Source organism: Mustela lutreola, chromosome 10, assembly GCF_030435805.1.
Source record: "Mustela lutreola isolate mMusLut2 chromosome 10, mMusLut2.pri, whole genome shotgun sequence".
NCBI classification, from domain to species: Eukaryota; Metazoa; Chordata; class Mammalia; order Carnivora; family Mustelidae; genus Mustela; species Mustela lutreola.
The window spans coordinates 23,951,218-23,966,339 of NC_081299.1; the positions used below are offsets into that span (position 1 = coordinate 23,951,218).

A 15,122-nucleotide genomic window follows, 5' to 3' on the forward strand; every position below is an offset into this window, starting at 1 on the left:
CTCCGTGTGCTTCCTCCCCTCTTTGCGCCTTCACTCGGAGAAGAACCCGGAGTCACCCCTGCGCGACACACCGGTTTGGACGGTCCCGATCGGCGTGGCGGGAGGTGGGGCTGGAATTCCCAGCGCGGCTCTGGGAGTGGGAATTGGGAACCCGCGACCAGGTAGCCGCGAGAGGAGGATGGTTGCCTTGGAGACGGCAGGGGGCGGGGCCGCGCACGGCGCGAACTAGTGACGCAACTGGCAGGCGCTGGTCAGCTGCTGGTCTGTTGGCGCCGGGATGGAGCGGGAACGGTTGATTCCGAGGGTGTCGGTGCTGCAGGTGCGGAGCGGGCCCGGGGCGCACGAGTCGCAGCACGGGATCTCGGATTGGGACCTTCGAACGAGAGAAGGCTACTACGTTCAGTCACCTACCCTCGTGCCTGCCTCTGGAGTTACCGAACCACCCCCACCACCCTGAAGAATGGTGGGACCCACGGACCCCCACAGGCCTTCCACTCCCACCATACGCTCCTGCGGGATCCAGGAAGTGGCGGGAAGGGCCTTAAATTCAAGAGGGGGAGCTAGTCCGGCATCCTTCCTTGAACTCCTGGGGACTGTCCTGACGTACAGCGTCACCTCTCCTTTTCCCGTGTCCAGAACCCCTCGTAGTCACTGAGACGACCTCTCCAGGAAAATCCTCAAAATGCCCCATTTCTGCAGTGATGAGCATTTTCTTTCTCCTTTATTCTCCACGCCAGGCCTGCGTCCGGGGTTTCTTGGTCCGACGCCACTTCCAGAGTCTGCGAGCGGAGTATGAGGCTGTTGTACGAGAAATCGAGGGTGATCTGGGCACGCTTCAATGGACAGAGGGCTGGATTCCCAGGCCCCAGTTCCTCCCAGAGGTAGTACACACCCAGTGGAAGAAGGGAGAGGTAGGAGGGACCTGGGGAGGGGCTTCAAGGAAATGGTAGAATCCACCCTTCCTGTTGACAAGCTTTTCTCAGTGGAAGACTCCACTCCCAACATTCCAATCCTTAATCCTTACCACCTTGTATGCTAAATCTTGGCACCCACATATTTGGAGAGTTTAGCTGCGAGGTTTTCATACTTATGATTTCTCAGAAAGCAAAATCCCATCGGACCCAGAAACCCCAAGGGAGGGCACCAAATCCAGAGCAGGAACTGCGGAGAAGCTTCTCATGCACAGAACCCGAGAGAGAAGCTGTCTTGGGGGAAGTGATGCTGAAGAAATCAGGAGAGAGCTCCACAAACTCGGGGAGCCTTCTCTGCAGAGGTGACAGCCCCTGGCCTCAGGAGGAGCACAGCAGGAAAGCCAGGAATCCCAGCCCAAGGGAGATCAGAGATGTGTCAAGGATGGAGAACCCAGGTACCTCTGTGCCTCGATTCAGGGCAAGCCCCTGACTTGCTCTGGGTCTCAGCTTTCCCATCTGAAAAGTGAAAGGCTTGTGCTCCATAAGCTGCATCCCTCTCTTTTTTCCCAGTGCCTGGTTAAGGGCAACTCAGGGGTGGGCAGAGGAAGGGTGCCAGGGCTTAAGGGTAGCCAGGCCTAGTGGGTACCCCTGAAGCCCTCTCCCTTTTTTCTTCCCTCCTTCGCAGAAGCTGCGGGTCCAGGACTGCCCCACAGCCAGACTGAGCTCCAGGAGCTCCAGTACCACCACAGCCACTTGGCCATGGAACTGCTGTGGCTACAACAGGCCATCAATAGCCGTAAGGAGGTAGGCACACCCTTGGAACCCTGCCAAGAGTGGGGGTTAGGGAAAAGCCTCCTGCTCTGTGCTCAAGCAGTCCTGCCTGGTACAGTGTCTATTCTCTTCCCCAACAGTATCTAATTCTCAAACAAACACTGACATCCCCAGAGACCAGCCAGCCCAGAGACAAGACCAGCGTGTGCTCAGACCACAGGGCACAGACCTGTGAGAGGGCCAGGTCACAAACAAGCCCGCCACTGAAAAGCCAGTCCTACCGAGACAGGACCGCTAGTGAGCCAGACCATGTGGATGACTGTTGGAGGCTCAGATCCCCACCACACAAGTGCCCAGAAAGACTGGCCACTACAGATAAAACTGCTGATGGGGTCAAGTACAGGGACCCGTGTTGCAGGAAGGCTGGGCCACAGCTGCTCACACCATCAGATAACCAGGCCTTAGAGAACAGGCTCACCAAGGAGCCAGACCATGGGGAGCAGATGTTTGGACGGACCTGCACACAGCTGACGACTGTTCTGGATGACCACATCCCCAAAGGCCTCAAATCTAGGGGCTACTGTTCTGAAAAGGCCAGGTCCCCGGTGCCCACACTCTGTGAAGACCCAGATATTGAGGACAAGTCTCCCAGGAGGTCAGAACACAGAGAGCCTGATTGCCAAAGAGCTAGGCCACGGAAGTTGGACTTCTCAGAGGACCGTGGCATCTGGGAGGAGACCTCGGCAGAATGTGGTGGCCAGGGTCTCTGGAAGACTAAACCACCTAAGGGCCAGCTCCCTAGAGAGAATTCTCTAGGGATAGAACCTCCAATGAACCTAGCCACGAGGAAGGGAAAAACCAGAGAACTGTACCATGGCGATGAAGGTCGCCTGAGAAACCATCTCTGACAGGGTCATCCCACATGGGAGAGGACCACTGGAGTGGCAGGCCGTGGAAAACAGGACCACCAGCCTAGGCCCTGGGCAGCCAGGGAAAGACCAGGTTCCAAAGCGGGTGTGCTATGGAAGGGCGCTGAGGGAGGCAGGGCCTCATCCTTGCTCCCTGGTACCAGGACTTCCTTTTGCCCTTGGCTGTTGGCGGCTAATGGGGCCAAGAGAAGCTGGAGCAAAGAGCCGCTCCAGTATAGGGAAGGGAGGAAGAAGGACATTCATTCATCCTTGCCTGTGGCTGAATCCAGTTTTGGGGACAGGGAATTTCCTGGGGTAAATTAAGTAGGGAGCCTGATGGAGAATAAAGGTTTTTTCATGGATTCTGCACCTGGTTGCATTCATCTTCTGCCTCTGTTCAGCATAGAACGGGGCCCTCCTGTTCCTTTTCTGCTGGCATGCGGCATCTTCCCCGGGGTAGGCTGGGAGCCACAGTCCAGGAGGCAGATGGGCCATCCTTGAGAACAGTCCCCAAAGCTGATCATCCTTTGAGCTCAGCCCTTGGGCTGCGGAGTGGCAGGGAGCTTCTGAGGCTCTTCCCTCTATCCAGGATTAGAACATCTGTGCTTCGGTGCGTTCTCCACCACTTTCTCACTGAGGCCCGCGGTCTTCCAGTGTAGTGATCAGAGCCCCCCAGCTCCCAGGGAGGCCCCACCAAGGGCCGAGGGCCGGCTGTATGAGACCCTGAAGGCCAACACGTGCTCCTGCAGTCTCTCTTCCTTTCTTGGTGAAGGTTTGGGCAGGACGCCACTTCTGACTGGCACTGCTCCCAGCCTGCCTCAGTTGCCTGGCAACGGCTCCGCGTCTCCTGCTGAGGACACACGATGGCGGGTGGTAGCAATCCAGCAGCCAAGAGGGTGGTGATATACCGGAACGGGGACCCCTTCTCCCCAGGTCGCCAGCTGGTGGTGAGCCAACGCCGCTTCCCCACCCTGGAGACCTTCCTGCGCGAGGTGACCTCGACTGTGCAGGCCCCGGTGGCTGTGCGGGCCCTCTATACGCCTCGGGGTGGCCACCCTATCACAGACCTGGCTGACCTGCAGAACGGAGGGCAGTATGTGGCTGCTGGCTTCGAAAGATTCCGCAAGCTGAGGTGAGTGGCCCAGGGCAGGTCGTATTCGGTCGTTTTCGTGCTCAGTGGTTGCTGCATGTGCAGGCATCACGCATGTTCCCTTCTGGAAGGCAGCAGCCCCATGCAGGGCGCGGTCTTATCCCCACTCTTTAGAAGGGGAAATCAAGACAGGCTGAGTAACCTGCCTCAGAGTCCGCAGGTCACAAATAGCGGAGCCACAGCTCTGGGCGAAGCAGGACATCGATGTTTATGCCCATCACAGTCAGGACCAGCCTGCAAGAATGTTCTGCAGGTGGAGCCCCTTTTTTCCAAAGGCTCTTCTTGATTGGTTCCTCGACCACCACCATCACCAAACGCTAACTCCATCCCTCACTTCCTCCCTGCTGTGATCAAGCATCCTGTGCTCTCCCTGGCCCGGGTCATCCTCCTCTGTGGGGTGCAGTCATGCCTTCCAAGATGGGAGAAGAATTTTGAGTATCTGAGCTTCCAACTCAGATCTGGCTTCCAGGTGCTACTCAGCTGTCCCCTGGCGTTCCTTGTGATAGCGTAAGGAGCAAGGGGTGGGAAGCCAGAGAGACTTAGAATCCGGGCTCTGTCACTTACTTCCGTGTTATTGTAGGCTTGTAACTTTCTCCATCTCACAGAAAATGAGATAAAACCTCATGAATGAGAGAATTTCTGAGCTACAATATGATGCTGAGTGAATTAGTTTCTCTTGACCCTTAACCTTAACGGCTTGTGTCTGAGCCCCGAGTCCAGATAGTCTGCCGGACGCCAGGCCCTCAGGCAGGTTCAAGCGCCAGCATCTGTTTCTGGACAGATGTCTTGAGACTATCCAGGTGGGAAGGAATACCTGGTAAGCTGCACCCTAGACCCTCACTCTAGCAGCTACCAGCGGGGTACGGTCCCAGGCTCCCCCAGATGACCTGTAACCCTTCTGTCCTTATAGCTATTTACCCCCCGGACAGAAGGATCCAGGTGGGAAGAGCAGCAGACTACCAGTGAGTCTGGGGGAGGCTGGGCTCCAGCCCCCTGTCTTCTTAACCCTCTTGGGATTGCCCCCCAATTTGCCCCCCTGGGAAGCCAAGGGTTCTGGAAACAACAGGATCTGTCAGGTCCATGAGGGGGGACACTCTCCACATCCACTCTGGAGCCAGCTGCTACCCTCCCTGGGGAACAGGGTTTCAAGACTACCCCTTGCTCCTCACCCAGCCTGTTACTTTATCTCCAGGTTGTGGTCCCCCAAAGGAAAGAAGCTGTAAAACATATGGGGCAAAGGGATGGGCAGAATGTGACTTTGGAGAGGTAGAAGTTTCCTTTGGTGAAAGGTGGGATTCATCCCGTCCCTCCTCGCCCCCTCCTTCACTCATCCTACCGCTTGGACTGCCCCACCCATAGCCAAAGGCCTCAACTCTCTCCTGATCTGAGGGCCTGACTTCGGTTTCAGGGTCCTCCCGTGACTCACCACCCAGGGGATGGGACCCTTGGACCGCGACCACTTGCACGTTCCCCCTGCTATATTCGGTGAGTGCCAGTGTTGGGGAGCAGAAACAGATTTTGTTTCAGTAAGACCAAGAAAATGGGGGTGGGTTTGTTCCAGGAGCCCCTGATCACTGGTGGGGATAGAAAAAGTACCAGCATGCTTGATCGGTGAAAACAGACCAATGCCCCTTTTCTTAGACCATCTCTGGGCCTGTGCTGCTCTTCTTCCTCTCACGTGTGGGGCGTTCTGGGGTCTCTTCTCCTTACCAGACTGCTCTTTGTCTCAGTGTGTTCAGGAATGGGGACCTGGTAAGTCCCCCATTTAGCCTTAAGTTGCCCCAGGCTGCTGGCGAGGACTGGGAAGCCGTGTTGAAGCTCCTGACTGAGAAGGCCAAACTGCGGGCCGGGGCTGTGTGCAAGTGAGTGCGAGCCCCAGGGAGACCCCTGGGGAGGTCCACGGGGGGGGGGGGGGGCATGGAGGGAGGCTCCCTGCTGATTTTGGCTGTCCTTGTGCTTCCCCAAATGGTACTTCCTTCTGTGCCACAGGGAGGGGTCCCTCCACTGAGCCTCTGGAGCAGGGCAGAGCTGAGGTGACTGGCCCAGGTGCCCGGAGGGTCAGCAGCCAATGGGTACTTTGGAGTAGCCGCACCCAGCCCGTTGTAGTCTGCCTAGTATGCAGAGGCATCTTGTCCACCAGTCTTTACCCACTACGTCTCCCCCAGACTCTACACCCTGGAGGGGCTCGCAGTGTCAGCAAGAGATGCTCTGATGCATGGCCATTATTATGTGGCGGTTGGAGAGGAGGAATTCAAGGCCCTCCCCTATCTGGAGCTGCTGGTGCCCAGCCCCTCTCTGCCCAGGGGCTGCTGGTATGGCCGTGTGAGGTGGCGGAGGTGGGGGGTGGTGGGCAGCAGGGTAAAGCAGAGGAAGCCACCCAGATCCCATGCCTGCTCTGCTTACAAGCCCTTTTTCTTCATTGCAGGCAACCCCCAGACCCAAAGTCTAAGCCCCACAAGCCACAGGTAGGTGATGGGGGAGGCCATGCAAGGCAGGACAGGAGAGGGGTGACTGGCTGGCCTCTCCTCCAGCTCAGGCTCTCACCACACGCCTTGTGGAACAGAGGTTACATTCCTATTTCCTGGAGGAGACAGGTTCACAGGCGTGAAGTCAGCTGCTCAGGGTGACACAGGTCTTGAGTGGCAAGGGCCAAACCAGAAGCTGGTGTAAGAGACAGCTCAACTCGGCTCGACAAAGACCTGGCCAGGCAGGCCACTGGGAGAGCAAACTGGCCTCTGGCATAGTGGGGCCCAGCTCCCCAGCTGATCCCAGGCCTGAGCCCTCCGAGAAATGAGCCACTGACGACTGGGCAGGGGTTGGGGGACACGGCCTGGCTTCACTGGGCTTCTTGGGTGCCAGGCACCAGCGGCTCTGTCCCTGGATGAGGCAGCCTGATGGGAAGAGGGAGCCGGGAGGGAGGACACAGGCTGTGAAGACAGATGGCATCTCTCCCAAGCTCCCACAAGCACCCGGGGCATTCAAGCTTGGCCTGGCAGGAGAGAAGACAAGAACAATCATCACCCACAGTCCAAGCCCAGTATGCCCTCTACAGGCCCAGGGCCACAGGGTGCAGGTGCCCCAGCCCTCTCCAAAAGAGCCAAGCCCCACTGAGCCATCTGCCTTCTATGCCAGACCCCAGCAGGCCATTCAGCCAAGCAGCAGGCTCCCCACGCTCTCGTTTCCATCAGGTAAGGGGACCCTGGGCCCTTCTCACCCACCCTCTGACGGTGACAAAGAATGGCCCCTGCTGTTGTGGGAGAGGTCTATGGGGGCAGAATGCCCAGGGGCAGAGCTGGCCTTGACTTCAGCATAGATCCTTCCTGCTGCCCCATGGGCACACATCATCCCTGACTGTCGCGGAAGGAGCTGGCAATATGAAACAAGGCCCAGGGAGACTTGATGGTGGGATTTGGAAGGGATGGGAGCCAAAGGCCTGCCTCGGAGCTACCTTGCCAGCCTCCAAGGTAGTCTGGACTGTGGAGCAAGGCTCAGGGGAGGGGAAGGGGCTGGGAGAGAAGAGCAAGGGCTCCTCGGGCCGGGCGTCCGCTGACACTGCCTCCTCCAACAGGAGGCAAGGGAGTGTATGAGGCTCCCCACCCGAGGAAGGAGGCCGCAGGGGCCCAGGAAGTGGCAGATGATGAAGACACCTGCACGGAGGAACCCTTGGATCAGGTGGGCAGGGGCCGGAAGCAGTATGTTGGTTCAGGGGCTAAGAGCTGGAATGGCAGCCCGGGGTCCCAGGAGAGCTTCCCCTTGGGACTGTGAGCCGATCTAACTCTCCAAGCCCAACCTCCTACCTGGTTAAGCGAGAGGGCAGATCTGAAGTTGTAAAGTCTCTTCCTTTCCACGGGTCAGAAACTTCAGCCGAGGGTGGAGGCAACAAGGGGTGCTAATGCTCTGGTCTGTTTGGTTTTTTGCCTCCTCCAGAAGACAGCACAGATGGTGGATGAGGCCCTGGGCCTGGAAAAGCAGCCTGGGGCTGGGGCAGCAGTCTCAGCCTCAACCCCGTCTCTGCCATCCTGGGAGTCAGCAGCTCCGGCCAGGAACTGGGGCGGCCACTCTGCAGCCTGTTCCAGGGGACCCAGCACCGCCCCTGGGCTCACAGGATACCTGGCAGCCCCCTCGGCTCCACCCCACTCTTCTGCTCCTAAATCTATAGCCCGGTCTTCTCTTCCTTCTGAGCTGGGCCGCCCTAGCCATGGAGGCCATGTTCCCAAGGGGTTCTCCAGCCAGAGACAGGAGGAACGCGCTGAGCTTGGGGAAGAGGCTACAACCATGGGAGCAGGTGTGCTGTGCTAGGAGAGTACTCGCTGTCCTCCATCCATTCCGTGCAGATTTATTTGGGGCTACCCCTCACCAGTCACCATGACACATGGCAGAAGTGATGCCGGGCGGGGGCCCCAGGCTGTCTGTCTGAGGGGGGCAGGCGGTTGAGGGCTCCCACCCACCTCCTAGGTGGGCCAAGCCAGGCCACAGGCTGCTCGTGTCCTCTACACCTGCCAATCTGTAGTCCCTTCTTCCCCTTGGGTCCCCGCCTCAGCCAGCCAAGGCCGCTGACAGCCCTGACGCCTCCTGTTTGCATCTCACTCAGCCGGTGGCTGTCTCCACACTGTCCGTGGACCCTGCTGCTGGAACAGTCTGGATCAGGCTGTAGTGACAGTGACTGGGCTGGGGGCCTGACACGACAGCACCGGGAGAGCTGCTGTGGCAGAGGGGTTGCTGGGGAGGTATGAGGTCTCTGGTGGCAAATCCAAGCAGCCGAACAGCTCTTTCACTGCAGTTCTCCTGCGAGAGCCACCTCGAGGTAGCTACCAGCCCCGTAAGAGGTGAGGCGTCGAGGCTCAGAGTGAGAGGTGCTGGGTCCATCTGCTTCCCTGGCTGCACCTCCCGGGTCAGGGGCTTCCTGGACACAACAGGGCTGGAGGGTGGCGTGGGTCCCCTCAAAGGGCAGACAGCTGCTCCTGGGTCTTGCTCACAGAGCTCGTGACACAGAGTGCAATCCCCACCATGGTGAGCACCATGCCTGTGAATGCTCCTGCGGGGACAGGCAGAAATCAAGGGACTGAGCCCAGCCATGCTAGGAGGAGCTGGTGCAGGGCTGAGGGACCAGTGCAGAGGGAGTCTATCCCCGGAATGCCCAGGTGAAGGAAACTCGGATGGCCATAAGGAAGCAGGAGAGCTGCCGAGGAAAGGGGATGGATGGGGAAAGATCCTCCTCTCTCCTGCCCATAGGAGCTGGCTCTGGGGAAGGACTAATTGGGGTAGGGAGGCCCAAGGAGTGCCTACCCACACTTGCAGTGGCCTGACTTACCTTTTCCACCGATATCCTCTCCGAGGAACTTCCCGACAATCAGTGTGAAGACAATGGCCAGAGAGTTACTGATGGGCACGGCTAGGGTCAGATCTGAATGATCAGAATAAAAAAAATCTCTGAGATGCCGCAAAACTATCTTTCTTTGTTTTCTTTTCTTTTCTTTTCTTTCTTTTTTTAAGATTTTATTTATTTGACAGAGAGAGATACACTGAGAGAGGGAGTGCAAGCAGGGGGAGTGGGAGAGGGAGAAGCAGGCTTCCCGGTGAGTAGGGAGCCCAAATGAGGGGCTTGATCCCAGGACCCTGGGACCATGACCTGAGCCGAAGGCAGATGCTTAATGACTTAGCCACCCAGGTGCCCCCAAAAATTATCTTTCTAGGCACAAAACACATTTTATCAAGACAGCCTGTTAAAAAAAGAAAAAAAAAGGTATCTCATTTTCCTGATGAAACTGCAGCAAAGCTCAGGATTCCAACCATGTTTCCTGACTCTCAATTCTATGCTCCCTCCACTCCTACACAAAGACCCAAACTATAAAGTGGTCTGGGACCACCCTGGTTTGTGGCTAAGGATGAGGTCTTTGCACTCAAAGAGCTCCTGAGATTGCAAGAATATTGGGGCAGATAGGCCCCAAAGCCAAGAGGATGCAGTAGATGAGTGCAACAGCGCAGCCACCATTTATTAAGTGCCACCTGTGTACACATCTTCAGTGTTCACAACAGCACTGTGAAAAGAGCATCATCACTGTGTGTAAAGGAAACAAAAGCTCCAAGAAGACACGTACATTGAGGCAAATCGAGGACTTAAACCAAGGGCTGCTTGACTCCAAAGCCTATATCCTGATTGAACTAAGGGGAGATGGACAAACAAAACAGCCCGTGAAGCACATCTGATTCTGTTTCAGCTCAGGCTCAAAACACGGAGCCTGAGGGAAGTCAGGTACATTTTCAGGATAGGCCCCACAGGGTTGGGCCTTAGGTAGGGGACAGCCCAGGATCAGTCCCTTACTTTTGAAGTTCTGAGGGACTGATTCCCAATAAACAAACCTGAAAGACTAATCTAGTTAACAGGGTTAGCTTAAAATGTGTTATGCTTAAATTCTGTACACTTAAAAATTGGGGGGGGGGGGCAGGGACACCTGCGTGGCTCAGTCAGTTAAGCATCTGCCTTCAGCTTGGATCATAATCCCAGAATCCTGGGATCGAGTCCCATGTCCAGCTCCTTGCTCAGTGGGGAGCCTGCTTCTCTCTCCATCTGCTGCTCCCCTTGCTTGTGCACACACACTCTCGCTCTCTGACAAATGAATAAAAATCTTAAAAAAAATAAAAAGAGAGATAGAGCCAGAGACCAAGAGCAGGTGGTGGAATGGCAGAGGGAGAAGCAGACGTGCTGCTGAGCAGGGAGCCTGACTTGGGGCTCAATCCCAGGACCCCAGGATCATGACCCGAGCTGAAGGCAGAGGCTTAACCCAGACTGAGCCACCCAGGTGCCCCCACCTTTTTAACTTTTTAAGAAGATAGGGGTACCTGGGTGGCTCAGTGGGTAAAACCTCTGCCTTCAGCTCAGGTTAAGATCCCAGGGTTTTGGGATCAAGCCCCACATCGGGCTTTCTGCTTAGCGGGGAGCCTGCTTCCTCCCCTCTCTCTCTCTGCCTGCCTCCCTGCCTACTTGTGATCTCTGTCTGTCAAATAAATAAATAAAGTCTTAAAAAAAAAAAAAAACACTTTTTAAGAAGATAGGGGTGCCTGGCTGGCTCAGTCAGTAGAGCATGTGACTCTTGATCTCAGGGTTATGAGTTCAGGTTCCACATTGGCTGTAAAGCTTGCTTTAAAAAAAAAAAAAAAAAACTTCTAAGAAGATAGACCTCATATTAAGTGTTCTTACCACACACACATACCAAAAAAAGAGAAGTACCAATCAGACACTGAATTACTTGAATATGACAAGACTAAGAGGAAGAACTGTTCTACTTCTCATCCCCCCTGAAGAGTCTCCACCACAGCTGGGACTTCGCATCCAAGAAACTGACCACAACTCCTACCTACTCAGAGCTGCTCCCTTGGGCTTACACCCCTTCCATGGCATGACTGCTAAAGACTCGTCCGTGACAGCAGATGGGGAAAGGAAGTAGCGGGGGCAGTGGAAGAGCAGAGGTCCCCATGTGACCTTGGTGAGGTCTTCATTCACTGTACCCTACACCAGTGCTAGCAAGGTGAGAGCATCTCCGTACCACAGGGCTGCTGTACAGTGAAACCGTCATTATGTCTAGTCCCTGGCTGAGTATATACATCCTTGATAAAGTGGCCACTGTAGCTGATTATTGTCACAGGCAGATGCTAAAGGATGGAGGTGGGGCAGACGATGACATAACAGGACCCGAATCTTGCCATTTGGTAAAGGGCTAAGTGTAGTCAGCTGGCCAGAGCATTCAGCATTCTTGGGCAGCAGCTTTCAAACTTTCTTTTCTTTTTCCAAGCTTTATTTTAAGTTTTATTTAAGTAATCTCCACATCCAACATGAGGTCTGAACTCATGACCCTGAGATCAAGAGTCGTGTGCTCTACTGATCAAGCCAGCCAGGTGCCCCCAAAACTTTCTTTTAAATGATGCCTTATGAGAAACCCCAAATGCAAAAGAGAGAAAAGTGGAGTGCCTCTAGTTGAAGCTAAGGGGGCAGCTCTGGAGGTTGGCCTGTCTCTTCACCCTCCCATGGCCTCCAAGGGGTGCCCCCAGATCTCTCAGGGACCCAGACTCCCCTCAAGTTCCCGGGGTGCTTGGCTAAGATTCCAGGAGAGATGAAACCACAGAAGGGAGACTTCTCATAGTAAACCTCAAGAGCATTAACTTTAAGTAATATATGGCTTCAAATCCTTTTGCATTGACATGCTTGGGACCTTGGAGAAGGGAAGTAAGTTGCCCCAAATTCTTTAACTTCATCTCCTACATGGAGATCATCAGGTCTGCTCTGTAGTGCCATGATGAGAATCAAATACAGGCCTGCCTCATTTTATTGCACTTCTCTCTCTCTCTCTCTTTTTTAAAGATCAATTGGTTTATTTATTTTAGAACGTAGGGGGGAAGGGGCAGAAGGAGAGGGAGAGAGTCCCAGGCAGACTGCGCTGAGCACGAGCCTAATGCGGGGCTCAATCTCACAACCCTGAGATCACGACCTGAGCCAAAACCAAGGGTTTAGATGCTTAACCAACTACACAACAAACACACCCACTTGCTTTTTTTATTTTTATTTTAAGGTTTTATTCATTTATTTGACAGAAAAAGAGAGAGAGAGCACAAGCAGGAGGAGCGGCAGGCAGGTGGAAAGGGAGAAGGAGGCTCCCCTCTGAGCAGCGAGCCCCATGTGGGGCTTCATCTGGGACCTTGGGATCATGACCTGAGCCAAAGACAGCTGCTTAACCGACTGAGCCACCCTGGTGCCCCTTTGTTTTTATTTTATTTCTAAGTAAACCCTGTGCTCGAACTTATGCTCCTGAGATCAACAGTCGCAATGTCTACCAAATGAGCCAGCTGGGCCCTACTAAACATAAATTTTATATGCACTGGGAAGCCAAAAAAAATTCATTTGATCTGCTCTGCAACATTTGTTGTTCTGCAGTAGTGTGGAACCAAACCTGTAGTATCTCCGTGGTACAGCTACAAAGTGTGTAAAACTCCCACAGTATCTGACACAGCAGAGGACAGTCAACAATCATGGAGGAAGGAAACATATGCTTGCTGAGCTCCTATAGGGTACACCAGCTACTCGGCTAGACGCTTCCCATACACTGAATGTAATTTCACAGTGCTACAAAAACCATCCTGTAAAACCAACACTCAAACAAGAGACTCGTTCAAGGTCAGGCAGGTGGCACACCGTGGAAGCAAGGGTCAAGGCCAGCTGCCGGCACAGCAAATGAACCATCCCTCTTCCTCCGCTGCTGCACAGTACCGCCAGGCTTCAAACCAACCCCAGTGCCTGGCAGCATACTTATAAACAGCCCCCAGCTGCTCAGAAAAGAGGGTGCAAAGAGGGAATCACAGATGGTGGGGTCTCCTTCACTTGTGGGAACAGGGTGTTTCAGGCCCCCTCCCCAAGTGACTCTTCCAGGTGGCCTCCACCACTGAGCACAGTAGTTCTAAGTCAGAGACCCACCTGTTGACGCCAAGGTGAGGTAGTAGAGAAGGGAGCCACACTGGTTTAGGAAAAAGGGCATCAAGTACTGGAAACAGAAGAAATCCGCATCAGTATGATGCTTGAGTGAGAAGCACTGACTTCTTTGAGCTTCTAGATACACACTTCCTTGGAGGAAGCTCCAAGGAAGCATCCTTACAGCTATAAGGGTCCAGAGAGTGGTTAACCTTCTAAAAAGGACCCTTCCAGAGAGGGCAGCAAGTTACTGACTGAACTCCATGTCTCCGCCTTGAATGCTTCTCCCTCTGCCCTGCTAGTTCCCATCCCCCCCAATCCTGCAAGACTCTGAATGCCAATGTTACTCCCTCTAAGAAGCATTCCCATAGGCTTCTAGGTCCAGCCTCTCTCCTGTGAACTCAGGAAGCACTTAATCTGTACATCTCTCACAGCCCTTAGCCCTGAGAGGTGGTTGTGTCTCTGTCTTGTCTTTCCCACTAGCTTAGACTGGCAGCACTGGGGTCAGAGGTAGTTCTCCATATCCTTCCTTAACCTCCCACTCCAGGGTCAATTTAAGCCCCAAGTCCTCGCTAGGAAGGTCTGTTGGAGGGGTCACCATAATAAAATATTAGTAATACCAGCCATAGATAGAACACTAATTATGTACTGGACCCAATGTTAAGTGCTCTAGGTGCCTCACCTCACTGAATCTTCACAACTGCCCTATGAGGTGGTTACCATTAACATTCCCCTTTTGCAAATGATGAAACTGAGGCTCAAGGAGGAAAACTGACTCTTCCAAGAGCTTCCAGCGAGTAAGCTGGTGGGGAGCAGATTCTGACCCAGACTCGTTTGACTCCAGAGACCAAATTTTTAGCAGCTATGTTCGAGAAAGGGGTCATACACGACACACCTCAGTATTCAAGAAGAGGGTCTTCATCTCCTGCAGCAACTGCCGAGCCCAGGTCCGCTCACGAACCTGCTGCAGGCGAGAGGAGGCCCGCTTCAGCAGCGGCTGTGTGCCACCCCACAAGGCGGCCACCAGCACCAGAGCCAGCACCTGTCCTGGATGGAGAAGCGAGTAACCCTATAAAAATCCTGCACAACCCCAGCCAGGTGTGCTCAGCTAGCAGGAGCTGCTGACCACCCGCAGGCGCGCGCTGACCACCCGCAGGCGCCTGCGTAACAATAAAGAACCTCTTGCTGATTGCATCCAGTGGCAGTGTTGGATTCTTGGGTAAGGGGATCCGCGGGTCTTTCACCCTCACCTCCAAAAAAAATGGCCACTCGCCGGGCCTGGTCCTGCTCGAGCCTCCCCTCCCCTCCCCAGCCAGCCGCCCCCACATCCCTCCCCCACTTTTCGACGCCCCGGGTGGGACTGGCGGGTAGGACAGACCCCGGGAGGCCGGAGTTTGGGGTTCGGGCAGGGGTCAAGGTCAGGTGGTGGAGAGGGAGCGGGAAATGTACTCCCGGCAAGGTTTGGGAAGCCCCTAGAGGGGCGGGGCCGCCTACCCACCTAGAGACGCCGCCATGGCAACGCCGGTCCCCGTCCACCTCCGGAAACGAAGGGGCGGAGACCCACAATCCGGAAGTGGCGCCAAAGCCTCTTCCGGTCCTTCTCACGTTGCTTCTTTCCTCTCGTCAGCGCCGGGATGGTGAGTTCCCCTAAGTTGGGTTGTTAACTTGGGGGTCTGGGACTGAGGTGGGGGCCGATCCTTGGCCCTGACACACCTGTCCTATCCCCACAGAAGCCGATCCTGCTGCAGGGTCATGAGCGATCCATTACGCAGATTAAGTACAACCGCGAGGGAGACCTCCTCTTCACCGTGGCCAAAGACCCTGTGAGCGTTGGCAGAGGGCGGGCCGGCGGGACCTTGGCGGGGGTGGGGGGGCGACGGGAGGGGGCGAGTTCATTCTGCCAGGGCGACAGGTGCACAAGCCCG

At 55.2% G+C, this 15,122-nt stretch overlaps 4 protein-coding genes and 1 long non-coding RNA gene across 8 annotated transcripts in view; 3 read left to right on the plus strand and 2 right to left on the minus strand.

The window, feature by feature from the left end:
• Position 1: 1 nt before the first annotated feature.
• On the minus strand, positions 2–3,098 carry LOC131809391 (uncharacterized). Its single transcript, XR_009345155.1, has 2 exons — positions 2,961–3,098; positions 2–798 (listed from the first exon to the last, which is right to left on the minus strand). It is a non-coding gene; the product is annotated as an uncharacterized LOC131809391 (long non-coding RNA).
• On the plus strand, positions 251–2,959 carry IQCC (IQ motif containing C). The gene is given in 6 exon segments (XM_059136413.1): positions 251–319; positions 738–881; positions 1,102–1,366; positions 1,597–1,715; positions 1,823–2,489; positions 2,492–2,959. Coding segments are annotated over 6 exon segments (1,404 nt in total). The 5' UTR covers positions 251–277; the 3' UTR covers positions 2,659–2,959.
• DCDC2B (doublecortin domain containing 2B) lies at positions 3,000–9,186 on the plus strand. Of its 4 annotated transcripts, none has more exons than XM_059136409.1 (9): positions 3,007–3,722; positions 4,651–4,702; positions 5,149–5,225; positions 5,471–5,602; positions 5,906–6,052; positions 6,166–6,205; positions 6,697–6,928; positions 7,309–7,412; positions 7,668–9,186. In XM_059136409.1, exons 1-9 carry the CDS (start codon positions 3,454–3,456, stop codon positions 8,037–8,039), a joined length of 1,425 nt encoding a protein of 474 aa, XP_058992392.1. In that variant the 5' UTR covers positions 3,007–3,453; the 3' UTR covers positions 8,040–9,186. The 4 variants fall into 4 exon arrangements, with proteins under 4 accessions (XP_058992393.1, XP_058992395.1, XP_058992392.1 ...); XM_059136411.1 differs by having other exon boundaries at positions 3,008–3,722; positions 6,793–6,928; XM_059136410.1 differs by having other exon boundaries at positions 3,000–3,722; positions 5,906–6,205; positions 6,873–6,928.
• TMEM234 (transmembrane protein 234) lies at positions 8,061–14,830 on the minus strand. Its single transcript, XM_059136417.1, has 5 exons — positions 14,696–14,830; positions 14,093–14,244; positions 13,204–13,270; positions 9,052–9,144; positions 8,061–8,775 (listed from the first exon to the last, which is right to left on the minus strand). Exons 1-5 carry the CDS (start codon positions 14,709–14,711, stop codon positions 8,681–8,683), a joined length of 423 nt encoding a protein of 140 aa, XP_058992400.1. The 5' UTR covers positions 14,712–14,830; the 3' UTR covers positions 8,061–8,680.
• Positions 14,732–15,122, plus strand: part of EIF3I (eukaryotic translation initiation factor 3 subunit I) — a 7,475-nt gene continuing 7,084 nt past the window's right edge. The window contains exons 1-2 of the mRNA XM_059136415.1: positions 14,732–14,834; positions 14,928–15,020. Coding sequence (XP_058992398.1) covers positions 14,832–14,834; positions 14,928–15,020 — 96 coding nt within the window. The 5' untranslated portion in view covers positions 14,732–14,831. The remainder of the gene's footprint in view (positions 14,835–14,927; positions 15,021–15,122) is intronic.

Excerpts from the sequence above, each read along its gene's own strand:
- DCDC2B (XM_059136409.1), top strand. The coding sequence starts at position 3,454 with ATGGCGGGTGGTAGCAATCCAGCAGCCAAGAGGGTGGTGATATACCGG. Across the intron at positions 5,226-5,470 it reads CGTTCCCCCTGCTATATTCG|TGTGTTCAGGAATGGGGACC; the intron begins GTGAGTGCCAGT and ends TCTTTGTCTCAG. Across the intron at positions 6,929-7,308 it reads CACGCTCTCGTTTCCATCAG|GAGGCAAGGGAGTGTATGAG; the intron begins GTAAGGGGACCC and ends CTCCTCCAACAG.
- TMEM234 (XM_059136417.1), bottom strand. Across the intron at positions 13,271-14,092 it reads CCCTCTTCTTGAATACTGAG|TACTTGATGCCCTTTTTCCT; the intron begins GTGTGTCGTGTA and ends TTCTGTTTCCAG. Across the intron at positions 8,776-9,051 it reads AGAGGATATCGGTGGAAAAG|GAGCATTCACAGGCATGGTG; the intron begins GTAAGTCAGGCC and ends CTGTCCCCGCAG.